The sequence below is a fragment of the Cnephaeus nilssonii genome (assembly GCF_951640355.1).
Source record: "Cnephaeus nilssonii genome assembly, chromosome: 22".
In the NCBI taxonomy this organism is placed as follows: domain Eukaryota; kingdom Metazoa; phylum Chordata; class Mammalia; order Chiroptera; family Vespertilionidae; genus Cnephaeus; species Cnephaeus nilssonii.
The window spans coordinates 4,565,776-4,589,186 of NC_137093.1; the positions used below are offsets into that span (position 1 = coordinate 4,565,776).

The 23,411-nt window shown below is 49.7% G+C and overlaps 2 protein-coding genes across 2 annotated transcripts in view; one reads left to right on the plus strand and one right to left on the minus strand.

The window, feature by feature from the left end:
- Window positions 1–320: 320 nt before the first annotated feature.
- Window positions 321–3,352, plus strand: POP5 (POP5 homolog, ribonuclease P/MRP subunit). The gene is made up of 5 exons (XM_079762862.1): window positions 321–362; window positions 453–595; window positions 2,242–2,391; window positions 2,553–2,636; window positions 2,727–3,352. The coding sequence occupies exons 1-5, from the start codon at window positions 343–345 to the stop codon at window positions 2,837–2,839; spliced, it is 510 nt and encodes a 169-aa protein (XP_079618988.1). The 5' UTR covers window positions 321–342; the 3' UTR covers window positions 2,840–3,352.
- An 801-nt stretch (window positions 3,353–4,153) lies between these two features.
- Window positions 4,154–23,411, minus strand: part of RNF10 (ring finger protein 10) — a 42,251-nt gene continuing 22,993 nt past the window's right edge. The window contains exons 7-17 of the mRNA XM_079762849.1: window positions 18,841–19,001; window positions 12,150–12,275; window positions 11,619–11,892; window positions 11,291–11,424; window positions 9,391–9,508; window positions 9,054–9,155; window positions 8,150–8,305; window positions 5,518–5,618; window positions 5,181–5,238; window positions 4,920–5,078; window positions 4,154–4,333 (exon numbers count right to left, since the gene is read on the minus strand). Of these exons, the coding sequence (XP_079618975.1) occupies window positions 4,257–4,333; window positions 4,920–5,078; window positions 5,181–5,238; window positions 5,518–5,618; window positions 8,150–8,305; window positions 9,054–9,155; window positions 9,391–9,508; window positions 11,291–11,424; window positions 11,619–11,892; window positions 12,150–12,275; window positions 18,841–19,001 (1,466 nt within the window). The 3' untranslated portion in view covers window positions 4,154–4,256. The remainder of the gene's footprint in view (window positions 4,334–4,919; window positions 5,079–5,180; window positions 5,239–5,517; window positions 5,619–8,149; window positions 8,306–9,053; window positions 9,156–9,390; window positions 9,509–11,290; window positions 11,425–11,618; window positions 11,893–12,149; window positions 12,276–18,840; window positions 19,002–23,411) is intronic.

Below are 23,411 nucleotides of genomic sequence, written 5' to 3' on the forward strand. Positions count from 1 at the left end.
CCTGAGGGCCCACAGGCAGCAGCTGCATCCTGTGTGGCACTGCGCCCTGCGGCGTGGAACGTAAACACCCACCCCGGCCGCCAACCGCCCCAACGCTGCGCCCAGCACCCAGAACGTGTGAAACTCTCAGGAGTGCGCCGGCGCTCCGCAAACGCAGACGCAAACGCAGACGGAGGCGGGGCTTGAAGGAGACTGACACTGGGCTCGGCCTCTCAACATTATAGCCCCGCCTTTCTGTCCTACATCCCTCTCTGAGTGGTTGCAAGACTGCGGAGGTTAATTCCCATTGGCCAGCAACAGACACCAGCTTTGCGCGTCAGGCCGCCGGGAGCGGAAGTCGCCATGGTGCGGTTCAAACACAGGTGAGCAGCTCGGGGCTTGCCCCTCAAGGCTCTTTCCTGCCCGGTGCCCGCAGCCCTGGCCTCTGCTCACCTCCCTCTCGTCCGCCCCAGGTACCTGCTCTGCGAAGTGGTGTCCGACGACCCCCGCTGCCGCCTGAGTCTGGATGACCGAGTGCTGGGCGGCCTCGTGCGGGACACGATCGCCCGTCTGCACGGGACCTTCGGCGGGGCCGCCTGCTCCATCGGCTTCGCGGGTACGAAGGTGCTGGGGAACGGGCCGACGGCGGAACCTGGAGGGATTGGGGGCCGGAGGAGGGAGGAAGGGCACAGGCAGCCCACGGAGCTGCCAAGCCCGGTGCACCATCCACGAAGTGTTTGTTTGTTTGTAATATATTTGTTATTCATTCAGAGAGGGAGAGGGAGAAACATCCGTGTTGAGAACCGGCTGCCTGCGTCGTGCACGCCCCCTACTGGGGACTGACGTGACCTCCCGGTTCAGAGGAGGAGGCTCAACCAGGAGCCATGTGGCTGGGCCACGAAGTGGTCCTTTTTAGGCGTCTGGGACTCCCAGCTCCAGGTGTGCACAAGTCCAGAGTTAGGCGGAGAGCTAAGACAGAAGGCAGTGGAACTTTGGGCAAGAACCCCCTGTACCTGTTTACATACAGTAAATAGCGATTGCTACTGAATTTAACAGGATGACTAGAATTAAATGGAGATGTGTATAGTTCCTATTAAGTTAGGTGACTAGTTACATTAATATTACATGGGGAAAAGTCAGAATTAACCCTGCAAAGCCCTTAACAGGGCCTGTACAGAACACACAGTTGTGTGCATGTAAATGAGGAAGAAGAGGTGCCCTCCCAGCAGCCACACAAATCTAAATTCATTCCTTTACTATTTGCTCAAAATGGGATCCTGGGAAATTATATGCACACTAGGGCCCAGTGCATGAATTCATGCCCCTTGAAAGGAACTGTGGACTGTGAGGCTGCAGTGGGCACAGGGGCGGCCCTGGTTCCGTCTGCCAGCAGCTGCGCTCCCACTGCCGCCACCGCTCCCATGTGCTGACAGCGCCTGCCCCACTCACACCCACTGACAGCGTGGAGCAATTGGGGCCGCACCAGCAGCAGATGCAAGCAGGGCCAGCACCATCAGTGAGTGCCGGCGGCAGCTGCTGCCCCGATCTACCCTCAGGAGCAGGGGGAGGTGAAAAAGCCCTCAGGGGTGATCGTGTCTGGCAGCCACTGCTCGCACCTGCACCTGCTTGATGGCGCCGGCAGTTGGTGCGAGCGCTGGGCAGGACGATGGCATGCGGGAGCAAAGAATTTTCAGTAACCACCAGAGGCTCGCCCTGATGACAGCGACCAGCACCCCACCTTGGTCTGGCACCCCCGCTCACCTGCTCCACCAAACTGCCACAGACAGCACCCACCATGTTCCACATGCACCCCCTGGTGGTCAGCGCACATCAGAGGCCGGTTATTTGGTTGTTCTGTCGTTCAGTCTATATGCATATTAGGGTTTTATATATATAGATAGAAGATAGGCATAATGCTACATCAGGTGAGACTGAGCTGGCTAGAGTCTAGCCTCAGAGCCTTTCTTGAGCCAAGGGTTTGGATCTCCCACCCCCAACGTATTAACACATCAATGAATGAGAAGAACATATAAAATTCTAAATTCATCAGTTCTGAGTGGTGTACAAGGCACTGGCTATTGTCTAATCCCTCTCCCCCTTCCATAAATGACAATCTCTTTCCTTCAGGAATCGTTTTTACTCATTGATGTGTCACAAGTGCCACTGCCTTGAACAGTTGTTGGCACTTAGGAGGCTTAGTTACCCTAAGACCTTTGACCTGCTGCTGAGAATCGTTTCCCAAAATTTGTCTGCCTGCTGTAGTGCGATACCTCAATGCCTATACTGGAATAGTGCTACTTCGATGCCGAAAGGAGTTCTACCAGCTTGTGTGGTCAGCGCTTCCCTTCATCACACACTTGGAGAACAAAGGACACCGTTACCCGTGTTTTCTCAACACCTTGCACGTGGGAGGTAAGGCTGCATGGGGTATGGCTGCTTTTCAGTAGGTGTCAGGTGTTCAGTCATGTCTGGTGGGTGGGTCTTCCTATCCTGCCAAGAGCGAGATGCTTTCCCCTGGCTCTGAAAGTCTTCGAGGAAGACACCTTTCACCACAAAGCTCTTTCCTGTGCCAGGTACAATTAGAACATGCCAGAAGTTCCTGATTCAGTACAACAGGAGACAGCTGTTGATCTTGTTGCAGAACTGCACTGATGAAGGTAAGCAACACTAACCCACTGCGTACTGAGCAGTGACTGGCCTCCAGCTGTCAAAAGCCTCTCTCCCCCATGCTGCCTGCCTTCCTCCAGGGGAGCGGGAAGCCATCCAGAAGTCTGTCACAAGAAGCTGCTTACTGGAGGAGGAACCGGGTGAAGAGGAGCTTTCCGATGGTGGTGAGGAGGCTGCGGAAGCAATGGAATGAACCTCTGCAGGCTGCACGGTGCCCAAGCCTCGGGGCCCACTTGCTGGAACAGGGCATTCTGGGAGGCGCTGGATCTTCTACATTTCCAGGATCTCCTTTCTCCATCATAGAATGGATGTCACTCAAAGTCCCTGACACATCTGATAGATTTGTGGCTTTTGCCTCAACCTGCCCTTTCATCTCAGGCTGGAACACCCTCATCCCCCCAGAGTTCCTGACCCTGGATTTCTGAACGGCTTTCGGTTAACAATGACAGGTTATAGCTACACCCAGCTCACAATCATACTAGCTGATAATTTAACCTATTTATAATAAGTATGTCTAGCTGACCTGAATTGAACTTTAAAAAAAAAAGCTGCCCTGTCCAAGCAGCTCAGTTGGTTAGAGCATCGTCCCGATACGCCAAGGTTGCAGGCTCGATCTCCAGTCAGGGAACATAAAAAAATCAACCAATGAATGCATAAATAAGGGGAACAAAATCAATGTTTCTTTTTCCCCCTCTCTCTAAAAACTCAATGAATTAAAAAAATAAAACAGAAAGCTCACATTGCTTGTGCAGGTAATTTATTGCAACTGTTTGCCTTCACATTCTGTTAGACCTAGAGGTTACTTTATTAAGCAGCAAAAGAATTCACATCACTCCAATTTAGCTCAAACCAAGGCATAAGACCACTCCAGACAACAGAGGCAGCGGGCAGCCCTGCTGCTTTCAGACCTGTCATGCTCTACCTCCAGGTGTGCTGGACTCCTGCTGCTATAACTCGGGCTGCTGTCACTTGAAACAAGTCTGATTTAAAGGTTGGCAGGAGGCCCACCGTTCCTTGCCAAACAGAAGCCTGTGGAAGAGGTAAAGCCCTCCATCATACATGCAAGTGCAACCTAGGTCTGGCCCCACAGCCTGGCCATGTCAGACGAAAAACTGCAATTTGAGCTGAGTGTTCTAAATCCATTTTATTCCATCCCTCTGTTTCTTTAGAGGACTGAACAGACAGAAAAGATTCAACTACTTTTAAAAGACTCGCTGAAAGGTGCTGAAACCAGGATGCCTCGGCACATGACATCAGAGCACAACAGTGCGATTTAACACTCTGGTCTGGGCTGCTTTTCCAAGGGATGTTGAAGGGACTCATTTATTTAAGGTTGAGAAAAACTAATTACACATGGTCAAAAAGACTAACCTGTAACAAACTAAAAACCTTGGCAGGAAGAGATCTCTTATGAGTGTCAATACTTTATTTTGGTGTAAAGAGGGAAGCTGGAAAATACACTGTATTTAAAATCTTGGTTCCCCCTCATATTCTGGAAACCCCCTCCCCCCAGAACTAATCTGTTCAAACTCAGATACTTAAAAATTACAGCAGCAACACAACAGCATGGAGACAAGAACCAGATGGAGACGGCAGCCTGGCCAGTGGTGTCACTTGGTGTGGACAACTGAGGTGCTGAACAGGAGTTTCTGTTTCTGTTTTTTTCTTTTCTTTCCTCCTTTCTCTTCTAAACGGAAACAGAAAGAGAACTTAGTTTAGAATGTCACCCCGAGTCCCCCGGCCAGTTTTCATTACTGAGAGTGACAATGGCAGCTAAGAGTACAGGTTCTGGAACCTGTATTCGAATACCAGTCCTTGCATACTCTTTGTTTTTGGACAAGTCACTTGATCTCCCTGGAACTGTTTCCTCAACTGTAGCCGAGTTATACCTTCTAATATGGCTACTGGGAGAGTAAAATCAGCACAATGCCGGCACATGTAGGAAGCTCACCATAAATGTCATTCTAATCATGACTGTCAGTGGGGGTGGGCTTCGAGCCCAATTTCTGCATCGATGAGCTTCCCTTTACCAACTCAGGATTCCAGAATCTACTCTCCACTGCTGTGTTTTAGAAGCAGAAATAAAAGTTCCTCAGAACGTCGCATCCAGGCCTCAAGAATTAATCGGAGGTGGCAAAAAGGTCCTATGTGACACCAAGTGAAATGTTAGCTGACACTAGAAGGTGAGCCTAGGGCTCAGGGAATAGTGCCATCTGCCACCGGACCCAGGGGGAAGGACTACCCTGTGCTGAGCACTCCCGCTCTGCCTTTACCAGAGAGGGCATCTGGAGTAGCGGGTGTGTCCAGCTTCATGAAGGCTGCTTCGATAGCTTGGCTGAAGGAATTTTGGAAACTGGGCACAGGAACACGGTCTGAGTTATCACTCTCCCCATCACTGTCCATGGTGGCAGGAGGGACTAAGCTGTTTTCATCTAAAAAAACACAAACACCAGTGTTACAATTCTAGAAACAACTCTAGAGACATATCTTCTGAAAAGGGCAAAACCCACCTTCACCAGGAGGGCCATCCTCACCTTTCTTTGGAATAGTTTTGGGCCACACATCTGCTTTTGCTTTTCCAACTCTCAGCATCTGCCAAAGTGGGAAAGGAGGGAAAAAGAAATCTAATAATTTGCTGAATAATGAGAACACTGATTCACCCTCAACTACTCTTAGCCTCTCTCTTTGGTACATCTACGATAATATCTGAGACTAAATGTATGAGCTTCCCTCTTAAGAAAGCCTTCGTGATGATTAGAATCAATGTAACATTAGTCTGTGAGCCCCCCCTTCTCTAACAGAGATTTCCAGAAAGAACAAGCAGTGGAGTTCGGTTAAATACCCTTGGCTGCTTCCCAAGCACGGATTTACCTGGGCAAACGAAGGGAAGGGAGAGTCTTCCTCCAGGCTCCCGATGCAGAACGGAGGACTGCCCTGGCTCGCAGTGGGTGACACGGGGGTCAGCACAAAGTCTGAAAGGGAACCAGACACCGGATTATGTGAGTCAAGTTCCAAAGAGCTAGTGTCCTCTTAGCAAGAGTGAAGAGATGAACCCTGAGTCAGGTATGGATAATTACCAATCAACTCAAAAAGCAAACTCTAACCCAATTTCAACTCTGCCATATTCTCAAAAAGCCAAGAATAAGGCCTATTATTCATACCAGTGACCACTAGAGAAAAGCTTGTGTTTACAGTAACACTAAAAGGTCTGCCAGAATCTATCCCCACAGTAAAAGTCCTTTCCACATCAGCTGACTCTCAAGGACTAGGTTTGTTCTGTCATGACTTGGTTTTATAGAGATGTAAACACTATAGTAGAAGATATAACATTTAATCAGGTCAGCTTTTATGTTCCAGTCAGCAGATGTCTAAGACTTGAGAATATTCAGTTAGAATCTAAAACACACACATCAACAAATCCCAAATGAAGATGCCAGCTTCTCCCTGATACTCCCTGGGGAACAGTCTTCCCCATCCTTTGACCTTAGGTTGACCATTTCCCACAGATCAGGGCTACCTGCTGTTCCCATCACTACCGGGGGAGAAGCCTATTCACTCTCCCACTAGCAGGCCCTTCCACAGCCACCAGAGCTGTTCTATATCTAGGACCATCCAATGCTCTTGCTCAAATACCTTCAGAAGAACTAGTATGTAAAAACACAATCTTATATCACAAATAATGTGGTTGATATTCTGCTGTATTCCTTTGTACAGCAGCTCTCTTCTTAAATATGCTCTTCAGAGCATCATGGTCGTGTAGCCCTCAAGATCCAGGTTCTAATCCCAGTCCCTGCCACTAACTAAGGCCCTGCCTTAACCTTAGGCTCCTAATCAATGATAGCCATATCATCAAAAGGGTAACCAAGAGTTTTAAATATTGGACATTTTGTTTAAAATACCTGATAGAGAAATAAAATTTAAGTATCACAATATCTGCCAGGGGATGAAGATCAGAAATGATAGCTCTCTGAAATGATAGCAACTCTTTCTTACGTGTTTTATTTCCTAACAGTAATACATTCTATAAGAGGAAAAAAAATTTTTTTAAAGGCTAAAGGCCTCTTTGAACAATCTCTCAATCCTGGTCTCACTCCCTAGAGTGAAACACGATTACCTGTTTGAAACATAATCACCCCACTATTTTTCTATACACTTAGATATACAAACCCACAATAAAATGTTTTGCGTGTTTTTCTTTAAACCTACAAATGGTATCATGTTCTGTTTGTTCTAAAAGTTCCTTTTATCCTAAAGGTGTACCCATTAGCTCATGAAGAGAGCTATTTCCTTCTTCCTTAGGTGTAAAGTACGTTTCAAGGTATCAATGCTATAATTTAGCCAATTACCTACCAATAGACTTTGTAGACTATTTCCCCCACACACACCTGCTATCTATATATATAAAAGGCTAATATGCTAAGTGTCTGACTGTCCAACCAGTCGCTATGACACGCACTGACCACCAGGGGGCAGATGCTCGATGCAGAAGCTGTAGTGACCTGCACTGGCCATTTACAGAGAAGTGGCACCAGGGACCTGGCGCCAACAAAACAACACTCTGCTTTCCCCAAGTGGGACACAGGCCCTGCCTCCAGCCCAGAGCGACAGCCCACCAAATCGCAGCCAACACTGCCAAGACCCCATGGCGCAAAATGTAGCCTACAGCCCAGCCCAGCCCAGCAACCGTCGCTGTGGGCACGGTGTAATGATGTCATATATCAACACCTGGCTTCCTCTCCCTAGCGACTAGCCTCCTTGGAGTTTCTTCAGCCCAGGAACACGGCTTGCTTTACAGCCAGGTGCAAACACTTTACACTGTAACCTAATGTCTGTGAAGCATTTTCCCATGCCTCATCTCATTTGATCCTCACAGAAGTCCTGGAGTAGGTAGATAGGAGACTCAGTGGAATTCTATTTTCTTTTCATTAGCCGAAAAATGGAGATTTAGAAAGCTTAGAAACTTGACCCGACTGAAAAGTAAGAAATGGTGGACCTTGAAAATGACTTCAGGTTTTTTTTCACTGCGCAGAATATAGTCAAACACTGCTGCAGTTAATTATTTTACCCTTTGTTCTCCCTGTGTGATCTACAATAATAATCTGCTTCGTGCTGATATTTACTGCTATGCTGCTGAAAATTACCTGAAAGAGAAGTTGGTGTGCTTCACTGGGCTGGGAAAAGTTTAGCTACATCAGAAAGCAGGTCTAATTAAGCAAGTTTATTCTATATCTATAAAAGGCTAAATTGACTCGCTCATGCACGATACATATAAAGCTCTCGCTGGCGCCAATGGTACGCATGTTTCGATCTGTTACTGTTGATCATGACTTTGGTTGACACTTCTATTATAGAGAAAGGGCGACTAGCGATATTAAAATATTTCTTCTAATTAATTTCCTTTCAATGTGCACGAATTTGTGCACTGGGCCACTAGTTTATTATAAACAATGCTACAACAAGGAAATACTTGCACCTTCATTCTTTACATCCCAACTTTACTTACCTGCTTGGGAACCTGGACTTCTGCTAAGAGGAGAAATGGAGAAAGCCCCATGGCCCTCAGTGCTGGTGGGACCCAAAGCAGAATCAGAGGAGCAAGTATAGGAATTGAAGGCAGGAAACTGCTGTAGATTCTCCAGGGGAATGTGGACTTCTGGGTCTGCAAAGGAAAAGATGAGAATGGTAGACCCGTTTACAAATTTCCTCAAAAATTTTTTTAAATATATCTTTGATTTCAGAAAGTAAGGAAGGGTTAGAGAGAGATAGAAACATCAATGATGAGAATCATTGATTGGCTGCCTCCTGCATGCCCTGCCCCCTACTGGGGATCGAGCCCACAACCTGGCTTGTGCCCTGACCAGAATAGAACCATGACCTCCTGATTCATATAGGTCAATGCTCAACTACTGAACCACACCAGCCGGGCAGATTTCCTCAACAGTTGAGGACTCCCTCAGGGGAGTAGGATCCAAGCATGTCAAACTCATGGCTTGCTGGCCGCAAGTTTGACATGCTTGATAGAAGTTTCAAAACCCACAATTTTAACTCTACTTAGAGAGTCAAAGGTAAGGTCGATGATCCATTCAAAGAACACATGGGACAATTATCCCCAGCATTCAACAGATCTCTAATTCTCTCCCCCACAAGGTTATCTCACACACTATACCAAAGATGAATTTAATTTTACTCCTTACTATAGGCTATGTACTTTGACCCAAATTAACTCATTTAATTCTCAAATAAGCCTATGAAGGAGGTACTCTCATGATTCACACTTAAAAATTGAAGAGAACAAGTGGCAGAGCTGGGATAAGAACCCAAGCAGTCTGGCTCCAGGGCTTGGGCACTGAGCCTCTGGACAATGATGCACAGCTGTATTAGTCAAAGATGAGAGTTCTTGAACTTACACTTGCCCTGTTTCTTGTTCTCTTCCATCTCAATCCTACGCTCTCGACGGCGCTCCTCCCGAGCCTTCTTCTGGCGTTGACGCTTCCTCTTCTCAATGTCATCTGTGGGTTGGTCAGATTATGAGGCAGACCCAAGACAACCTGGCCATTCCCTCCTCCAATTGACTAGTACCTAAAGCCACATGAGTAGTCCCGGTTGGATTGGATGAATAGATGGAGTGTATCAGGAGGTTCTGAGACTCTTGACACCGCTCCTTAAGTCCTCCCATACTGGGTGTCTAGTAATAGGAATCCCTGAACTCCACTATAACGAGAAGCAAAGTTGGAGCACTCTTACCGGAGAATATCTCTAGGGTTTCCTTAGAGACCACAGGAGGCTGCAGAGCCAGTTCACAGATGCTGAACTCACAGGTGAGGGGCAAGTGAGAGAGATATCTATGACGCTGTCGAACATCCTACAGTGGAAAAGGGACCAACACTCAACAAAGACCAGGCCTTACTCTATAGGCAGAAAATCCCACACTAGACATCCAACAGTCTACACACACTCACAGTCAGCACTGGGGCTCATAGAATAGTGCTCAAGTAATCATTTTGAAAAGCCAAACAGAAAGTGTCAATTAAGCTACAGTAAGGTAGACTAAGTAACCAAAAACAGTTTTTTTGGTTTGTGCTGCAAATGAATAAACAGAGCCTGGCAATAAACTATCTAAAGCTGATCAGCTGTTTCTGATTTTCTGTGGTCCATGTCTCAGGGAAGAAAATAAGGAAAATAAAGAGTAACTTGTCAAAAATCTGGGAGCCACTGACAGAATTAATGATAAGTGGGTATATACATAAAGCAGATTTCCCCACTGCATGAAGGTCGGCCTAAAACAGTAAAAAATGAAGCCCATCAACTTTAATTTTGTTTGCTTTTTCTGCAAGTTTTATGCAAAGTTTATAATACCCAAACAGTCTAAGCTTATAAAAAATTTCAGATCAATACAGAAATAATTCTCAATGGGCAAATTTCACATATGTAAATTATCAGGCAGTTAACTCATAGATGTATAACCCAAAAATGCATTTTGAGTTTGTATAAACTAGCTTTTAAAGAGTCCCCCAAGGCCGAAACCGGTTTGGCTCAGTGGATAGAGCGTCGGCCTGCAGACTGAAGGGTCCCAGGTTCGATTCCGGTCAAGGGCATGTACCTTGGTTGCGGGCACAGCCCCATTGCGGGGTGTGCAGGAGGCAGGCAGCTGATCGATGTTTCTCTCTCATTGATGTTTCTAGCTCTCTATCCTCTCTCTTCCTCTCTGTAGAAAATCAATAAAATATATTTAAAAAAAAAAAAAGAGTCCTCCAAGGACTTTTCATTTTCTTGGACGTTTCTCACAAGCAATAAAAACAAAAAAAAACAAACTCATCTTGAATGAAAGTAGGAGACATCTATATTCCCAAACCACAGTTAGTAACCTGTGAAGCAGAGCACTAGTTGACTTAACAGAACCTAGCATTTAATTTTTTTTTAATATATTTTTATCGATTTCAGAGAGGAAGGAAGAGGGAAAGACAGAAACATCAATGATAAGGGAGAATCATCGATTGGCTGCCTCCTGCACGCCCCCTATGGGGATCAAGCACGCAACCCAGGCATGTGCCCTTGACTGGAATCGAACCGGGGACCCTTCAGTCCGAAGGCCGACGCTCTATCCACTAGGCCAAACCACCCAGGGCTAGCATTTAACTTTAAAAGGTAGCAAGCACCACTGACCTGGCCACATAGCTCAGTTGGTTAGAGCATCAATATGGGTTTGATCCCTGGTCAGGGCACATACAAGAATCAACCACTGGCCCTAACTGGTTTGGCTCAGTGGGTTGGGCATCGTCTCATGCACCAAAAGGTTGCAGATTCGGTTCTTTTAAGGGCACATGCCTGTGTTATAGGCTCAATCCCTGGTAGGGGGAGTGCAGGAATCAGCCAATCCATGTTTCATTATCATATCGATGTTTCTCCTTCCTCTCCTCTTAAAAAAAAATAAAAATCTTGGGGCCTCTTTCCCCTTTCCCACGTGGGAGTCTGTACTTGTTCTTCAATAAATCTCTACCTCTGTTATACCAAAAAAAAACAAAAAAAAAACAACAAGAACACTAAAAGGCCTTGAAGGTTTGTGAACTTGGGTTGAGTAGGCCCAGCTCAAAGACATTAGGTTGATGCTGCTCCCTGACCCTCCACCTCTACAGGAAGACCTTACCTCAGACATGGAGTACCCAGCGATCTCCACCACCATTGCCGAGATCTTCTCAGGGCTCTGCTCCAGGCTGCCATACTCCCGCACGAGGCAGCGCACGTTCACAGGATGCAGGAACATGTACTGCCCATCCTCCGCTGAAGACAAGTAGCTCTATCACACAATAGTCTTGGCCAGTCCTCAAGATGGGGCCCTCCTTATAGCTAGGTCTGTCTCTCCGGCCCCAAGCGGGAAGGCCAAAGAGACCCAGGGGCGATACCTTCTGCTCAATTAGGTCATCTCTCTGAAATATATCTGTTGCAACCCAGCCCTCCTCCTCAGGGCCCCTCACCTTGGTAAAAGTAGTAACAAGGAGAGCTGCTCAGGGGTGTGAAGCCTGAGGTGGGTTCCTGATGGCTGGACTCGGTACTAATGGTTCCCTCTCCAAGATTGCCATCTGCTAACTCCGAGTCATCACAAGCCTCTGGACAGCCCTTCGGGTCAGGCTCCGGTTCAGATACTGCTTCCTCTTCTTCTACCAGCGGGAGACCAAGAGGACGAGACGAGCCCAGAGAACAAACTTCGGTGGTTTCTTCATCAAAAGCAGACAGGTACTCTAGCACTCCCTGTTGGGACAAATTCTAGGTCAACAGAAAGTACACCTTGCAAAGGTAGGCATAGGAACCAAGTTCTCTGGATGTTTAACTTAGTGACACATTCACTGATGTAACTAACACTCCTGGGGAAAGAACTAATAAGCATCCAGAAAGACTCACAGTTTCTTCTTCATCCAAGAAAGTTTGGATCTCACACAGTGCCTGCCAGCTGAACAGCAGGACTTGAGGAATGGCAGCCATTTAGTCTAGAACAGGGACACACTAACCTTCCTGGGTTGAAAAATAGACTCCTTCGCCAAGGGAGCCATCAGCACCAGTTGTTCCAGAGCAGCCACAACACCAGGGACCTCCCCTCTGCTTTCAGCCAATCCTGACAGAGCCTCTTCCCGAGTCTAGATCACCAGAGAGAAGACAGGAGAAAGCTCAGTTTCCAGAAACAAACTTAAGCTTAAGGGCAAGGGCTTTCAATGGCCTCTCTCAATAGGAATAAAAGTTAAAAGGCAGCCTCGCTGGTTTGGCTCAGTGGATAGAGCATTGGACTGCAGACTGGAAGGTCCCAGGTTCGATTCCAGTAAAGAGCACATACTCGGGTTGCAGGCTTGATCCCCAGTAGGAGGCGTGCAGGAGATGGCCGATCAATGATTCTCTCTTATCATTGACATTTCTCTCTCTCTCTCTTCCTCTCTGAAATCAATAAAAGTATGTGTGTGTACATATATATAAAGGCAACAAGACCTACGCTGGCCAGGTAGCCCAGTTGGTTAGAGTGTAGTCCCAATATGCCAAGGTTGTGGGTTTGATCCCCAGTCAGGGCACACACAAGTAACCAATGAATGCATAAATAAGTGTAACAACAAATCGATGTTCCCCTCTCTCTCTAAAAAAACAAAAAAATAAAAACCCACAATAAATTAATAGCCCATGTGTGGCTCAGTGGTCAAATGTCAACCTATGTAAACCAGAAGGTCTTGATTCCAGGTCAGGGCACATGCCCGGATTGCAGGTTCGATCCCCAGTAGGGGTGCGTGCAGGAGGCAGCCGATCAATGATTCTCTCTCATCACTGATGTTTCTATCTCTCTCTTCTTCCTCTTCCTTCCTCTCTGAAGGCAATAAAAATATTTAAAAAGTTAATAAATAAAAAATCAAGCAATGAATGTATAAATAAGTGGAACAACAAATCAATGTTTCTCTCTCCCCCTTTCTCTCTCTAAAAATCACTTAAAAAAATGTTAAAGGCAACAAGACCCAATGGGAAGAGTTTAAGTACTTAAAATCCTGATCTTTAAGGGAAACAAAGCCAAAAGCACCTGGTACTCAAACAGGATGGTATTCTGCTTAGAGTCTCTGACAATGAAAACACTACACAAGAGAAACCAAGATGGCGGCATAGGTTAAACACCTAACCTACAGCCGGGCACAACAATTTCAAAAACACAACTAAAAATCAAAACGGACATCATCCAGAACCACAGGAAAGCTGGCTGACTGAAATGCCCACAATTAGAAGGAAAGAGAGGACCACAAGGAAAATCAGGGAAGCCGTAAAAGCTTGAGGTATGGAGACACGGGTGGAGACAGGAGCCCGCGCGCGTGCGGGGAAGACAGAGCCGGAGAGGAAGGGGCGGCTGACGGCCTGGCTGGCGTTCTCTGGCGGGAAGGAGATAAAAGCGCCAGATTGTGCTGAACCCCAGCTCCGACTGCACTGAACCCCAGTCCCGGGCGAAACCCTGGGAAGCCGGGCTCATGCTGGGGGAGTCTGGGCTGTGGGGCGGAGACACGGAGGAGTTGCGAGTTGCGCCAGAGCCGCGCACGGGAATGTGCGCAGAGGAGGGACTGTTGCCTGTGCCGCTGGATTGCCCTAGCGGGAGGGAGACAAGGGCTCCGGACTGTGCTGAACCCCCAGTTCCAACTGCACTGAACCCCAGTTCCGGGAAAGACCCGGGGAAGCCAGGCTCATACTGGGGAAAGCTGGGCTGTGGGGCAGAGGTGCAGAGCAGAGCACCGGAGGCGCGCAGGGGATTGTGCGCGGAGGATGGGCTGCTGACTGTGCCGCTGAGTCGCCCTGGAGGGAAGGAGACAAAAGCGCCAGACTGCGGTGAGCCCCAATTCTGACTACACGGAAACCCAGTTCTGGGCGAGAATCTGGGAATCCAGATTCATTGGGGGAGAGACTAGACTGTTTGGCAGCACGCGAAACTCCAGGGCGCTTTTCTCTCAGAGGTGTTTGCTGGGAGTACGGAGGGACACTGAGACACAGGAACCTCATAGGGCGGGGCTGACGGGAAGCCAAGGCGGTAGGCTCCGCCCTGTAACTCCGCCCCATCCAAGCTGAACACAGAGGCTTTTACAATTTTGCAAGTCTAGTTGAATGGGGCTGTCTCCCGGCATAGACACAGCTGATCCTCACAGCCAATTGGACTGGAGGTCACATCCTCCCAGTGTACCAACAGCAATCAAGGCTTAACAACACCAAGACTTTGCACTCAGCCCACAAAGGGGGGTATCAAGAGCGACCACCTAGGGAGATTGGGGAAGCTGAGCGATAGGGAGGCAGCCAAAAGGGGAAGACACCGAAACAGGTCACGAATATAAGTGATGCTGTAATTCATGCTGAGGGGCCACAGGCAGTAGCTGACCTACACTCCATTGGAGACCCAGAAACGAAGGCATCTAGTGGTCGGTGTGAGATGACAACAGATTTCAACCACTACCATAAGGGACACATTCAAGAGGCAGACGCAGTGAGCGCCAAAGCCTTGCTGCACCAAGACCCGGCAAATAAACGTGTCTCCCGCACAGCAACTCTTCCTTTATAGACACAGAGGGTCCGCACGACCAATTGGCCTGGAGGACAATTCCTCCCAGTGACACCAACAACAATCAAGACTTAACTATACAAACAAGGACCAAGATGGAGGCATAGGGCAGAAGCCTGATTGCTGCCTACCACAACAATTTTGAGACTACGACGGGAGAGCAGAGCGGACACCATCCAGAACCACCGGAGGGCTGACTGAGCAGATGCTCTACAACTAGAATGAAAGAGAGGGGTACGCGGGATGAAGCTGATGCCGGTGACCCAAAGACCACACTTTAAAAACTACGGCTCAGGCGACACAATGGCGGCCTGGATCGTGCTCGGCGCAGTTCCCCCAGCGGTCTCCGGCTGAGGGGAAGGCTTCACTCGCTGCCGAGCACGGACAGACGAGCCCCTGGGAGACATGGGGTGGGAGACTACGCGCTTGCTGACCTCCGAGTCCTTCAAGAATCTCAACGCCTCGGAAGTGGCCAGGTGCGCACGCTCGGCGACCGGCCACCGCTGCAGACCCAAGGGCCGACGCAGCCACCCCGGACCAGCCCGCCGCCGCGCACCGGGCACACCGTAGCTTCGCCGAGCCCGCCGCCCAACGAGTTCTGCGGTGGCTGCCCTGGAACTCTGAGAAAATGGCCGAAGGAATTGCTGAGAGGGAATTGACCAACAGGAATTGGGATCAAGAAGATGAAACCCCGCTGGGTCCCAGAACCGGGTGAAGCCGCGCGCCTCTGGGTCCGGGTGAGGCTGGAAACTGGGTCGGGTGAGGCTGGGCCCCGGGTCCAGGTGAGGCCATGTGCCCCTGGGTCAGGGCAAGGCCATGCGCCCCTGGGTCCGGGTGAGGCTGAATCCTGGGTCTGGGCGAGGCCGTGCGCCCCTGGATCCGGGTGAGCCTGGGTCCCGGGTCCGGGCGAGGCCCTGGGCCCCTGGATCCGGGTGAGCCTGGGCCCCGGGTCCGGGCGAGGCCCTGGGCCCCTGGATCCGGGTGAGCCTGGGCCCCGGGTCCGGGCGAGGCCCTGGGCCCCTGGATCCGGGTGAGCCTGGGCCCCGGGTCCGGGCGAGGCCCTGGGCCCCTGGATCCGGGTGAGCCTGGGCCCCGGGTCCGGGCGAGGCCCTGGGCCCCTGGATCCGGGTGAGCCTGGGCCCCGGGTCCGGGCGAGGCCCTGGGCCCCTGGATCCGGGTGAGCCTGGGCCCCGGGTCCGGGCGAGGCCCTGGGCCCCTGGATCCGGGTGAGCCTGGGCCCCGGGTCCGGGCGAGGCCCTGGGCCCCTGGATCCGGGTGAGCCTGGGCCCCGGGTCCGGGCGAGGCCCTGGGCCCCTGGATCCGGGTGAGCCTGGGCCCCGGGTCCGGGCGAGGCCCTGGGCCCCTGGATCCGGGTGAGCCTGGGCCCCGGGTCCGGGCGAGGCCCTGGGCCCCTGGATCCGGGTGAGCCTGGGCCCCGGGTCCGGGCGAGGCCCTGGGCCCCTGGATCCGGGTGAGCCTGGGCCCCGGGTCCGGGCGAGGCCCTGGGCCCCTGGATCCGGGTGAGCCTGGGCCCCGGGTCCGGGCGAGGCCCTGGGCCCCTGGATCCGGGTGAGCCTGGGCCCCGGGTCCGGGCGAGGCCCTGGGCCCCTGGATCCGGGTGAGCCTGGGCCCCGGGTCCGGGCGAGGCCCTGGGCCCCTGGATCCGGGTGAGCCTGGGCCCCGGGTCCGGGCGAGGCCCTGGGCCCCTGGATCCGGGTGAGCCTGGGCCCCGGGTCCGGGCGAGGCCCTGGGCCCCTGGATCCGGGTGAGCCTGGGCCCCGGGTCCGGGCGAGGCCCTGGGCCCCTGGATCCGGGTGAGCCTGGGCCCCGGGTCCGGGCGAGGCCCTGGGCCCCTGGATCCGGGTGAGCCTGGGCCCCGGGTCCGGGCGAGGCCCTGGGCCCCTGGATCCGGGTGAGCCTGGGTCCCGGGTCCGGGCGAGGCCCTGGGCCCCTGGATCCGGGTGAGCCTGGGTCCCGGGTCCGGGCGAGGCCCTGGGCCCCTGGATCCGGGTGAGCCTGGGTCCCGGGTCCGGGCGAGGCCCTGGGCCCCTGGATCCGGGTGAGCCTGGGTCCCGGGTCCGGGCGAGGTCGTGGGCCCCTGGATCCGGGTGAGGCCACGCGACCCTGGGTCTGGGAGAGGCCACGCGCCCCTGGGTCCGGGTGAGGCCATGCGCCCCTGGGTCCGGATGAAGCTGAATCCTGGGTCTGGGCGAGACTGTGTGCCCCTAGATCCGAGTGAGACTGGATCCCGGGTCCGGGTGAGGCCGTGGGCCCCTGGATCCGGGTGAAGCCGTGCCCCTGGATCCGGCCGAGACCAAACCAGAGGGAGTCGGACCTGCATTACCACCATTTGTCCACCATCCAGAGCTGAGGGGTCAGTGCCGACATGTACTCATAAGGAACTGGTGGACATTGATATTGGGTCTCAAAAGAACTGTTGGACCAGAAAGAAACTCACTACAGACTGATTCATTTGCCTGTCAGCATAACTATTATTGCTCGTCGCACATTCAATTCTTATAAGTATATCTCTAGTGACACATGATTTCGCTCATCTAGGGGAAATGATGAACAACATAGACTGATGAACAAGAACAGAACCAGAAACAAGGAGGCATCGATCGGACTATCGGGCCTCAGAGGGAGGATAGGGGAGGGTGGGGGGAGGGGGGAGAGATCAACCAAAGGTCTTGTGTGCATGCATATGAGCCTAACCAATGCTTAAGTTCAACAGAGGGTTGGGGCATCCATGGGGAGGGGGGTGGGATGGGAATGGGGGGATGAGGACAAATATATGACACCTTAATCAATAAAGAAATTTAAAAAAAAAAAAAAAAAAACACTACACAAAAGCTTCCTGAACAGAAATCCAAGAACACAATACTAGTATTTACAAACACTGCTGAGAGAGTCCCAGCACAGGAGGCAAGCAGGGGTTGGCCAACCGCTACCTCAGTTTAGACAGCTCTACTTCTATGTACCCTTTTCTTTACCTGAAATGAATGTAGACAAACGCTCTGTCCTGTAGAAAGTAAAAATTAAGAACATAGGATCCTGCCCAAGGAGGACTTAGAAGTCAGAGACAGAAATTCAAATACCAGATTCACCTCTTATTAGTCAGGTATCTTCAAACAAACTACCTAATCCATGATTCCATTTCTTCATCTGGGAAACAGGATAGTTGTGTCTATCATACCAGAATATGAAGCTTAAGTGAGATAACTTCTTTTTTAATCCTCACCTGAGTATATGTTTTTAATTGATTTTTAGGGAGCGAGAAAAAAAATCAATTGGTTGCCTCCCATATGCTCCCCAACCAGGGATCGAACTCACAATCTAGGTAAGTGCCCTGACCAGGAATTGAACAAGCAATCTCTGTGGTCCATGGGATGATGCTCCAACCTAACCACCAGGTCAGTGCTGAGCTAAATTTAAGTACAGTACCTACTGCATCAATCTCTCAGGGTGTAGCCCAACAACCAGTGATTCTGATGCTTGTCACAGCTTCCTGTTGCAGCCCTAGCTGGTTTGGCTCAGTGGAAAGAGCATCAGCCTGGGGACTGAAGGGTCCCAGGTTTGACTCCTTTAGGGCACTTGTCTAGGTTGCTAGCTCGAACCCCAGTAGGGGGAGTGCATAAGGCAGCCAATCAATAATTCTCTCTCATCACTGATGATTCTATATCTCCCTTCCTCTCTGAAACCAATAAAAATATATTAAAAAGAAAAAAAGAATCCCTGTTGCAGAGGATACAAGACATAGGAAATTATTTGGGTAATTTCCTTGCTGCTCCAAAATCCTCAGCAGATATTGCTAGGGCCTGCTGGATAGGTCATAATACTTTCTCCATAAGGTCCCTCAAATAAAACATCTCTAAAAATAAATCCAAGTGTTTTTCTAGAATACAAAAAGCATACCTGGTTAACTAACTAACATAGCTAACCTCAACGAATTCCAGTGTCTCAATGAGTTATAAGGTCATTATAATATGTTCCTTTCCGCTGCAGAGTGCTTAAAATCCACTTTGCCCTTCCCTTCCAGAGCAAATCAGCCTTTTTAATCATTTCCTGCTTATTATCTTAAATATGGGGCTGAAGTAGCTTACGCCTGCCATCCAGTCAGTTTCCAGGGCACATCTCACCTTGAGCTCCTGGATGGCTGCCTCAATAAAACAGGACTCGGGACTGTGCTTCTCCTCTGCCAGCTGCTGTTCCAGCGCCACTTTCTCCTCCTGGACTACCCGGTGCAGCACCTGCTCCTTAGAGGCCAGCAGCAACTTGGAATACTGGCTGTGCTGTTCATCTACAAGAGAGCCAGCAAGGTCACAAATATACAACACTCAAAGCTCACAACCATGTGGCTACACAGAAACTTTCACACACATCTGTTTTCTAAGGTGAAGTAATTTAGCATAATTTCCTAAAAATCCTATCTAATAAAGAGGGAATATGCAAATTGACTGTCACACTGTCACAAAGATGGCAGCGCCCAGTCCTCTCAGCCCCTCGGGGGGGGGGGGTTTGGCAGCCGTGCAGTGAGGCCGGACCCACCATCAGCCCCCCAGTCGCCCAGGGCCACCCCGAGGTGCAGGCAAGCCTTGGATGTCAGCTGCCCAGCCGGCTAGGGTCAGCCTGAGGCGCACGCAAGTCTCGGATGTTGGCTGCCCAGCCAATGCCCAAGGCGCAAGCAAGCCTCAGATGGTGGCTGCCCGAGGCTCAGGTTACCAGGGCCAGCCGAGGCTTGTGCTATCGGCAGTGGCAGCAGCAGAGGTGTGATGGGGGCGTCGCCTTCCCCTGATCACCAGGTCACCTGCCCCTGAGGGCCCCTGGACTGTGAGAGGGGGCCGGCCAGGCCGAGGGACCCCCTCCAGTGCATGAATTTTCATGCACTGTGTCTCTAGTAATTTAATAATGACCTTAATATAAGGTTTATAACTCTGACCTCATCATATGAGAAATCTTTCTTAAGAAACTCAAAGATGCAGTAAAAAATTTTCGTCAATTCAAAGAGAATTTTGCAGACAGTACATGGGGAAAAAAGATGCCAGACCAGAATAAAACTTTTGGTGGTACCGCTGGGTAAAGGATTATGAATGATTTATTGCCTTTACTTCTCCAAATTTTCAGTACTTTTTTTAAAAATATATTTTTATTGATTTTACAGAAAGGAATGGAGAAAGAGTTAGAAACATCAATCAGCTGCCTCCTGGACACCCCCTACTGGGGATCAAGCCCGAAACCAAAGTACATGCCCTTGTCCAAAATCAAACCCAGGACCCTTCAATCTGAGGGGTCCACTGAGCCAAACAGGTTAGGGCTTTATTTTCAGTACTTTTTAAAAAGTTTAAAACCATGTTACCTTTGAGAAACTTAAAATGCCCTATGTTTTTTCCCTTTCCATCCTAGTACCTGCCCAGAGAAAACCATTTACAAATTTGTGTATGTAGCCCTAACCAGTTTGGCTCAGTGGATAGAGCACTGACCTGCGAACTGAAGGGTCCCAGGTTCGATTCCGGTCAAGGGCATGTACTTTGGTTGTGGGCACATCCCTAGTAGGGGGTGTGCAGGAGGCAGCTGATCAATGTTTCTCTCTCATTGATGTTTCTAGTCTCTATCCCTCTCCCTTCCTCTCTGTAAAAAATCAATAAAATATATTTTAAAAATATTTTGTGTATGTATCCTTCAAATATTTTATATACATTTATATACTCACTAAAGGCCCTGTGCATGAAAATTCATGCACTGGATGGGGGCTCCCTCAACCCAGCCTGCCCCCTCTCACAGTCAGGAGCCCTCAGGGGCGGGAGGCGACCCGGCGATCAGGGGAAGGCAACGCCCCCATCACACCTCTGCTGCTGATACTGCCAGCAGCACAAGCCTCAGCCGGCCCTGGTTACCTGAGCCTCGGGCGGCGCTGGGTGGCTGGGCAGCCGCCATCCAAGGCTTGCCTGTGCCTCGCGCCAGCCCTGGGCAGCTGAGGGGCTGAGGGGACTGGAGGACTCCGGAGGCAGGGGGGCGGCCCGAGCCTTGTTGTGCACCTGCCGCCCCGGAAGGGCTGAGGGGACTGGGCACAGCCATCTTGTGGCTGTGGGTGCCGCCATCTTTGAGGGCATGACATTCAATTAGCATATTCCCTCCTCCTTATTGGCTGTGGGTGCCACCATCTTTGAGGGTGTGGCAGTCAATTAGCATATTTTCTCCTTATTTGCTGTGGGCGCTGCCATCTTTGAGGGCGGGGTAGTCAATTAACATATTCCCTCTTTTTTTTTTTTAATATTCCCTCTTTATTAGATAGGATGTTAAGCCCTGGGCAGTGTGGCTCAATTGGTTGAGCATCATCCCATGCACCAAGAAGTCACACCACTTGGATTCCCAGTCAGGGCACATGCCTGGGTTGCAGGCTCAATCCCCAGTAGGGGGCATGTGGGAGGTAGCCTATGGAGGTTTCTCTCTCTCGTTGATGTTTCTCTCCTGCACCCTTTCTCCCTCTAAAAAAAAACAAAAATCAACACATGCACACCCATATTCATAAAAAATAAATATTTCCAAAAATGATAAACTATACATTTTGTTTTACAGGTTTTCATTCAATGTCTTAAAATTTTCAAAATATTTTCCCCAAAATATTAACACAGAGATCTATCCCATTTTTACCTTCCGTATAGTGTTCCAGCGTATTATATATCCTGACAAGTTCCTTGTGGAACATTTAGGTTATTGCCAATTTGGTTACAAAATAAATCCTTTCTTTAAGAAATAATAAATTATTTCTTTATGATATTCGAGTATAAATGCTGGATTTAGGGTTGTGCATATTTTATTTATTTTTTATTTTTTTTTGAATATTTTATTATTTTTTTAATTGATTTTTTACAGAGAGGAAGGGAGAGGGATAGAGAGCTAGAAACGTCGATGAGAGAGAAACATCGACCAGCTGCCTCCTGCACACCCCCTACCGGGGATGTGCCTGCAACCAAGGTACATGCCCTTGACCGGAATCGAACTTGGGACCTTCCAGTCCGCAGGCCGACGCTCTATCCACTGAGCCAAACCGGTTTCGGCTGTGCATATTTTAAATACTACTGAATCCCTATCGCCGAAGGCTATTATTGATTTATACTTGTACCAATAATAAGAATACCCCTGCCAATAACTGGTGTTGCTAATGTCTTCTTTTTTAAAAATCACCCTAATAGGCATTTTGATTTGCATGACTCTTAGCAAAGTTAAACCTTTGTAGATATTTGGAGGTTATTCCAATACCATTTTCTGGGAAAAGTCTGGTCATATGCCCAGCACATTCTTCTACTAGGTTGTTAATCTACTTTATAGAACACCCATCTGTTCTGGATCTCAATCTCTAGCTTTAAATGTATAAATTTTCCTCTTGTCTATTTATCACCTGTTGACTTTCAGGAGTCTTTTCAGATTACAAACTGGCTACTTACTAATCTTTTCTTTTTTATTAACTTTATTTGGGTAACACTGGTTAATAACATTATATAAATTTCAGGCATCCTATCTAATAAAAGAGTAATATGCAAATTGACCATCACTCCAACACAGGATGGCTGCCCCCATGTGGACATAAGATGGCCGCCACAAGATGGCCAGCAAGGGAGGACAGTTGGGAGGGACCAGGCCTGCAAGGGAGGGCAGTTGTGGGCAATCAGGCCAGCAGGGGAGGGCAGTTGGGAGGGACCAGGCCTGCAGGGGAGGGCAGTTAGGGGTGACCAGGCCGGCAGAGGAGGGAAGTTGGGGGCAACTGGGCCTGCAGGGAAGGGCAGTTGGGGGGGAGGGGACCCAGGCCTGCAGGGGAGAGCAGTTGGGGGGGGACCAGGCCTGCAGGGGAGGGCAGTTAGGGGTGACCAGGCCTGCAGGAGAGGACAGTTAGGGGCAAACAGGCTGGCAGGGGAGCAGTTAGGCATCAATCAGGCTGGCAGAGGAGTGGTTAGGGGGTGATCAGGCTGGTAGGCAGAAGCGGTTAGGGGAAATCAGGAAGGCAGGCAGGCGAGCAGTTGGGAGCCAGCAGTCCTGGATTGTGAGAGGGATCCCAGATTGGAGAGGGTGCAGGCTGGGCTGAGGGACACACACCCCCTGTGCACGAATTTCGTGCACCGGGCCTCTAGTACATTATAATATAATTTGACATCTGTATACTTTATTGTGTGATCACCACTTGAAGTCTAGTCTGTCACCATAGTTGACCCTGTTCACCCACTTCTCCCTCCCGCATCCCTCAATCTTTTCTTTTATAGCATCTATGGTTTCAGCCTGATTCAAAAATCCATATATACCTTAAGATTTATAAAGATATTGTCCTATATTTTCTTTTAAAGGTTCTGGATATTTACATTTCGTTCTTCAATCCATTAGGAATTGATTTTATGAATGGTATGAGATAGAGATTTACTTTTATCCTTTTTTTCCCCCTTAATCCTCACCTGAGGATATTTTTCCATTGATTTGAGGGAGTGCAAAGGAGGGAGGAGAGGAGAGAAAAAAACATTGATGTGAGATTGGTTGCCTCCTACAAGCGCCCGACCAGGGCTAAGGATCAAGCCTGCAACTGAGGAACATGCTTCTGACCATGCACTGAAACCAAGACCCTCGGACCACGGGCCAATGCTCTAGCCCCTAAGCCAAACCAGCCAGGGCTACTTTTACCCTTTTTTCCATAAAAGGAGTCAACTGTTTCAATACCGTTTTATTG

What these genes read in the sequence shown, in the direction of transcription:
- POP5 (XM_079762862.1), top strand. Translation starts at nt 343, where the DNA reads ATGGTGCGGTTCAAACACAG. An exon ending in CTGCTCCATCGGCTTCGCGG is followed by an intron (nt 596 to 2,241) that starts GTACGAAGGTGC and finishes TGCCTGCTGTAG; the next exon opens with TGCGATACCTCAATGCCTAT. An exon ending in CAACACCTTGCACGTGGGAG is followed by an intron (nt 2,392 to 2,552) that starts GTAAGGCTGCAT and finishes TTCCTGTGCCAG; the next exon opens with GTACAATTAGAACATGCCAG.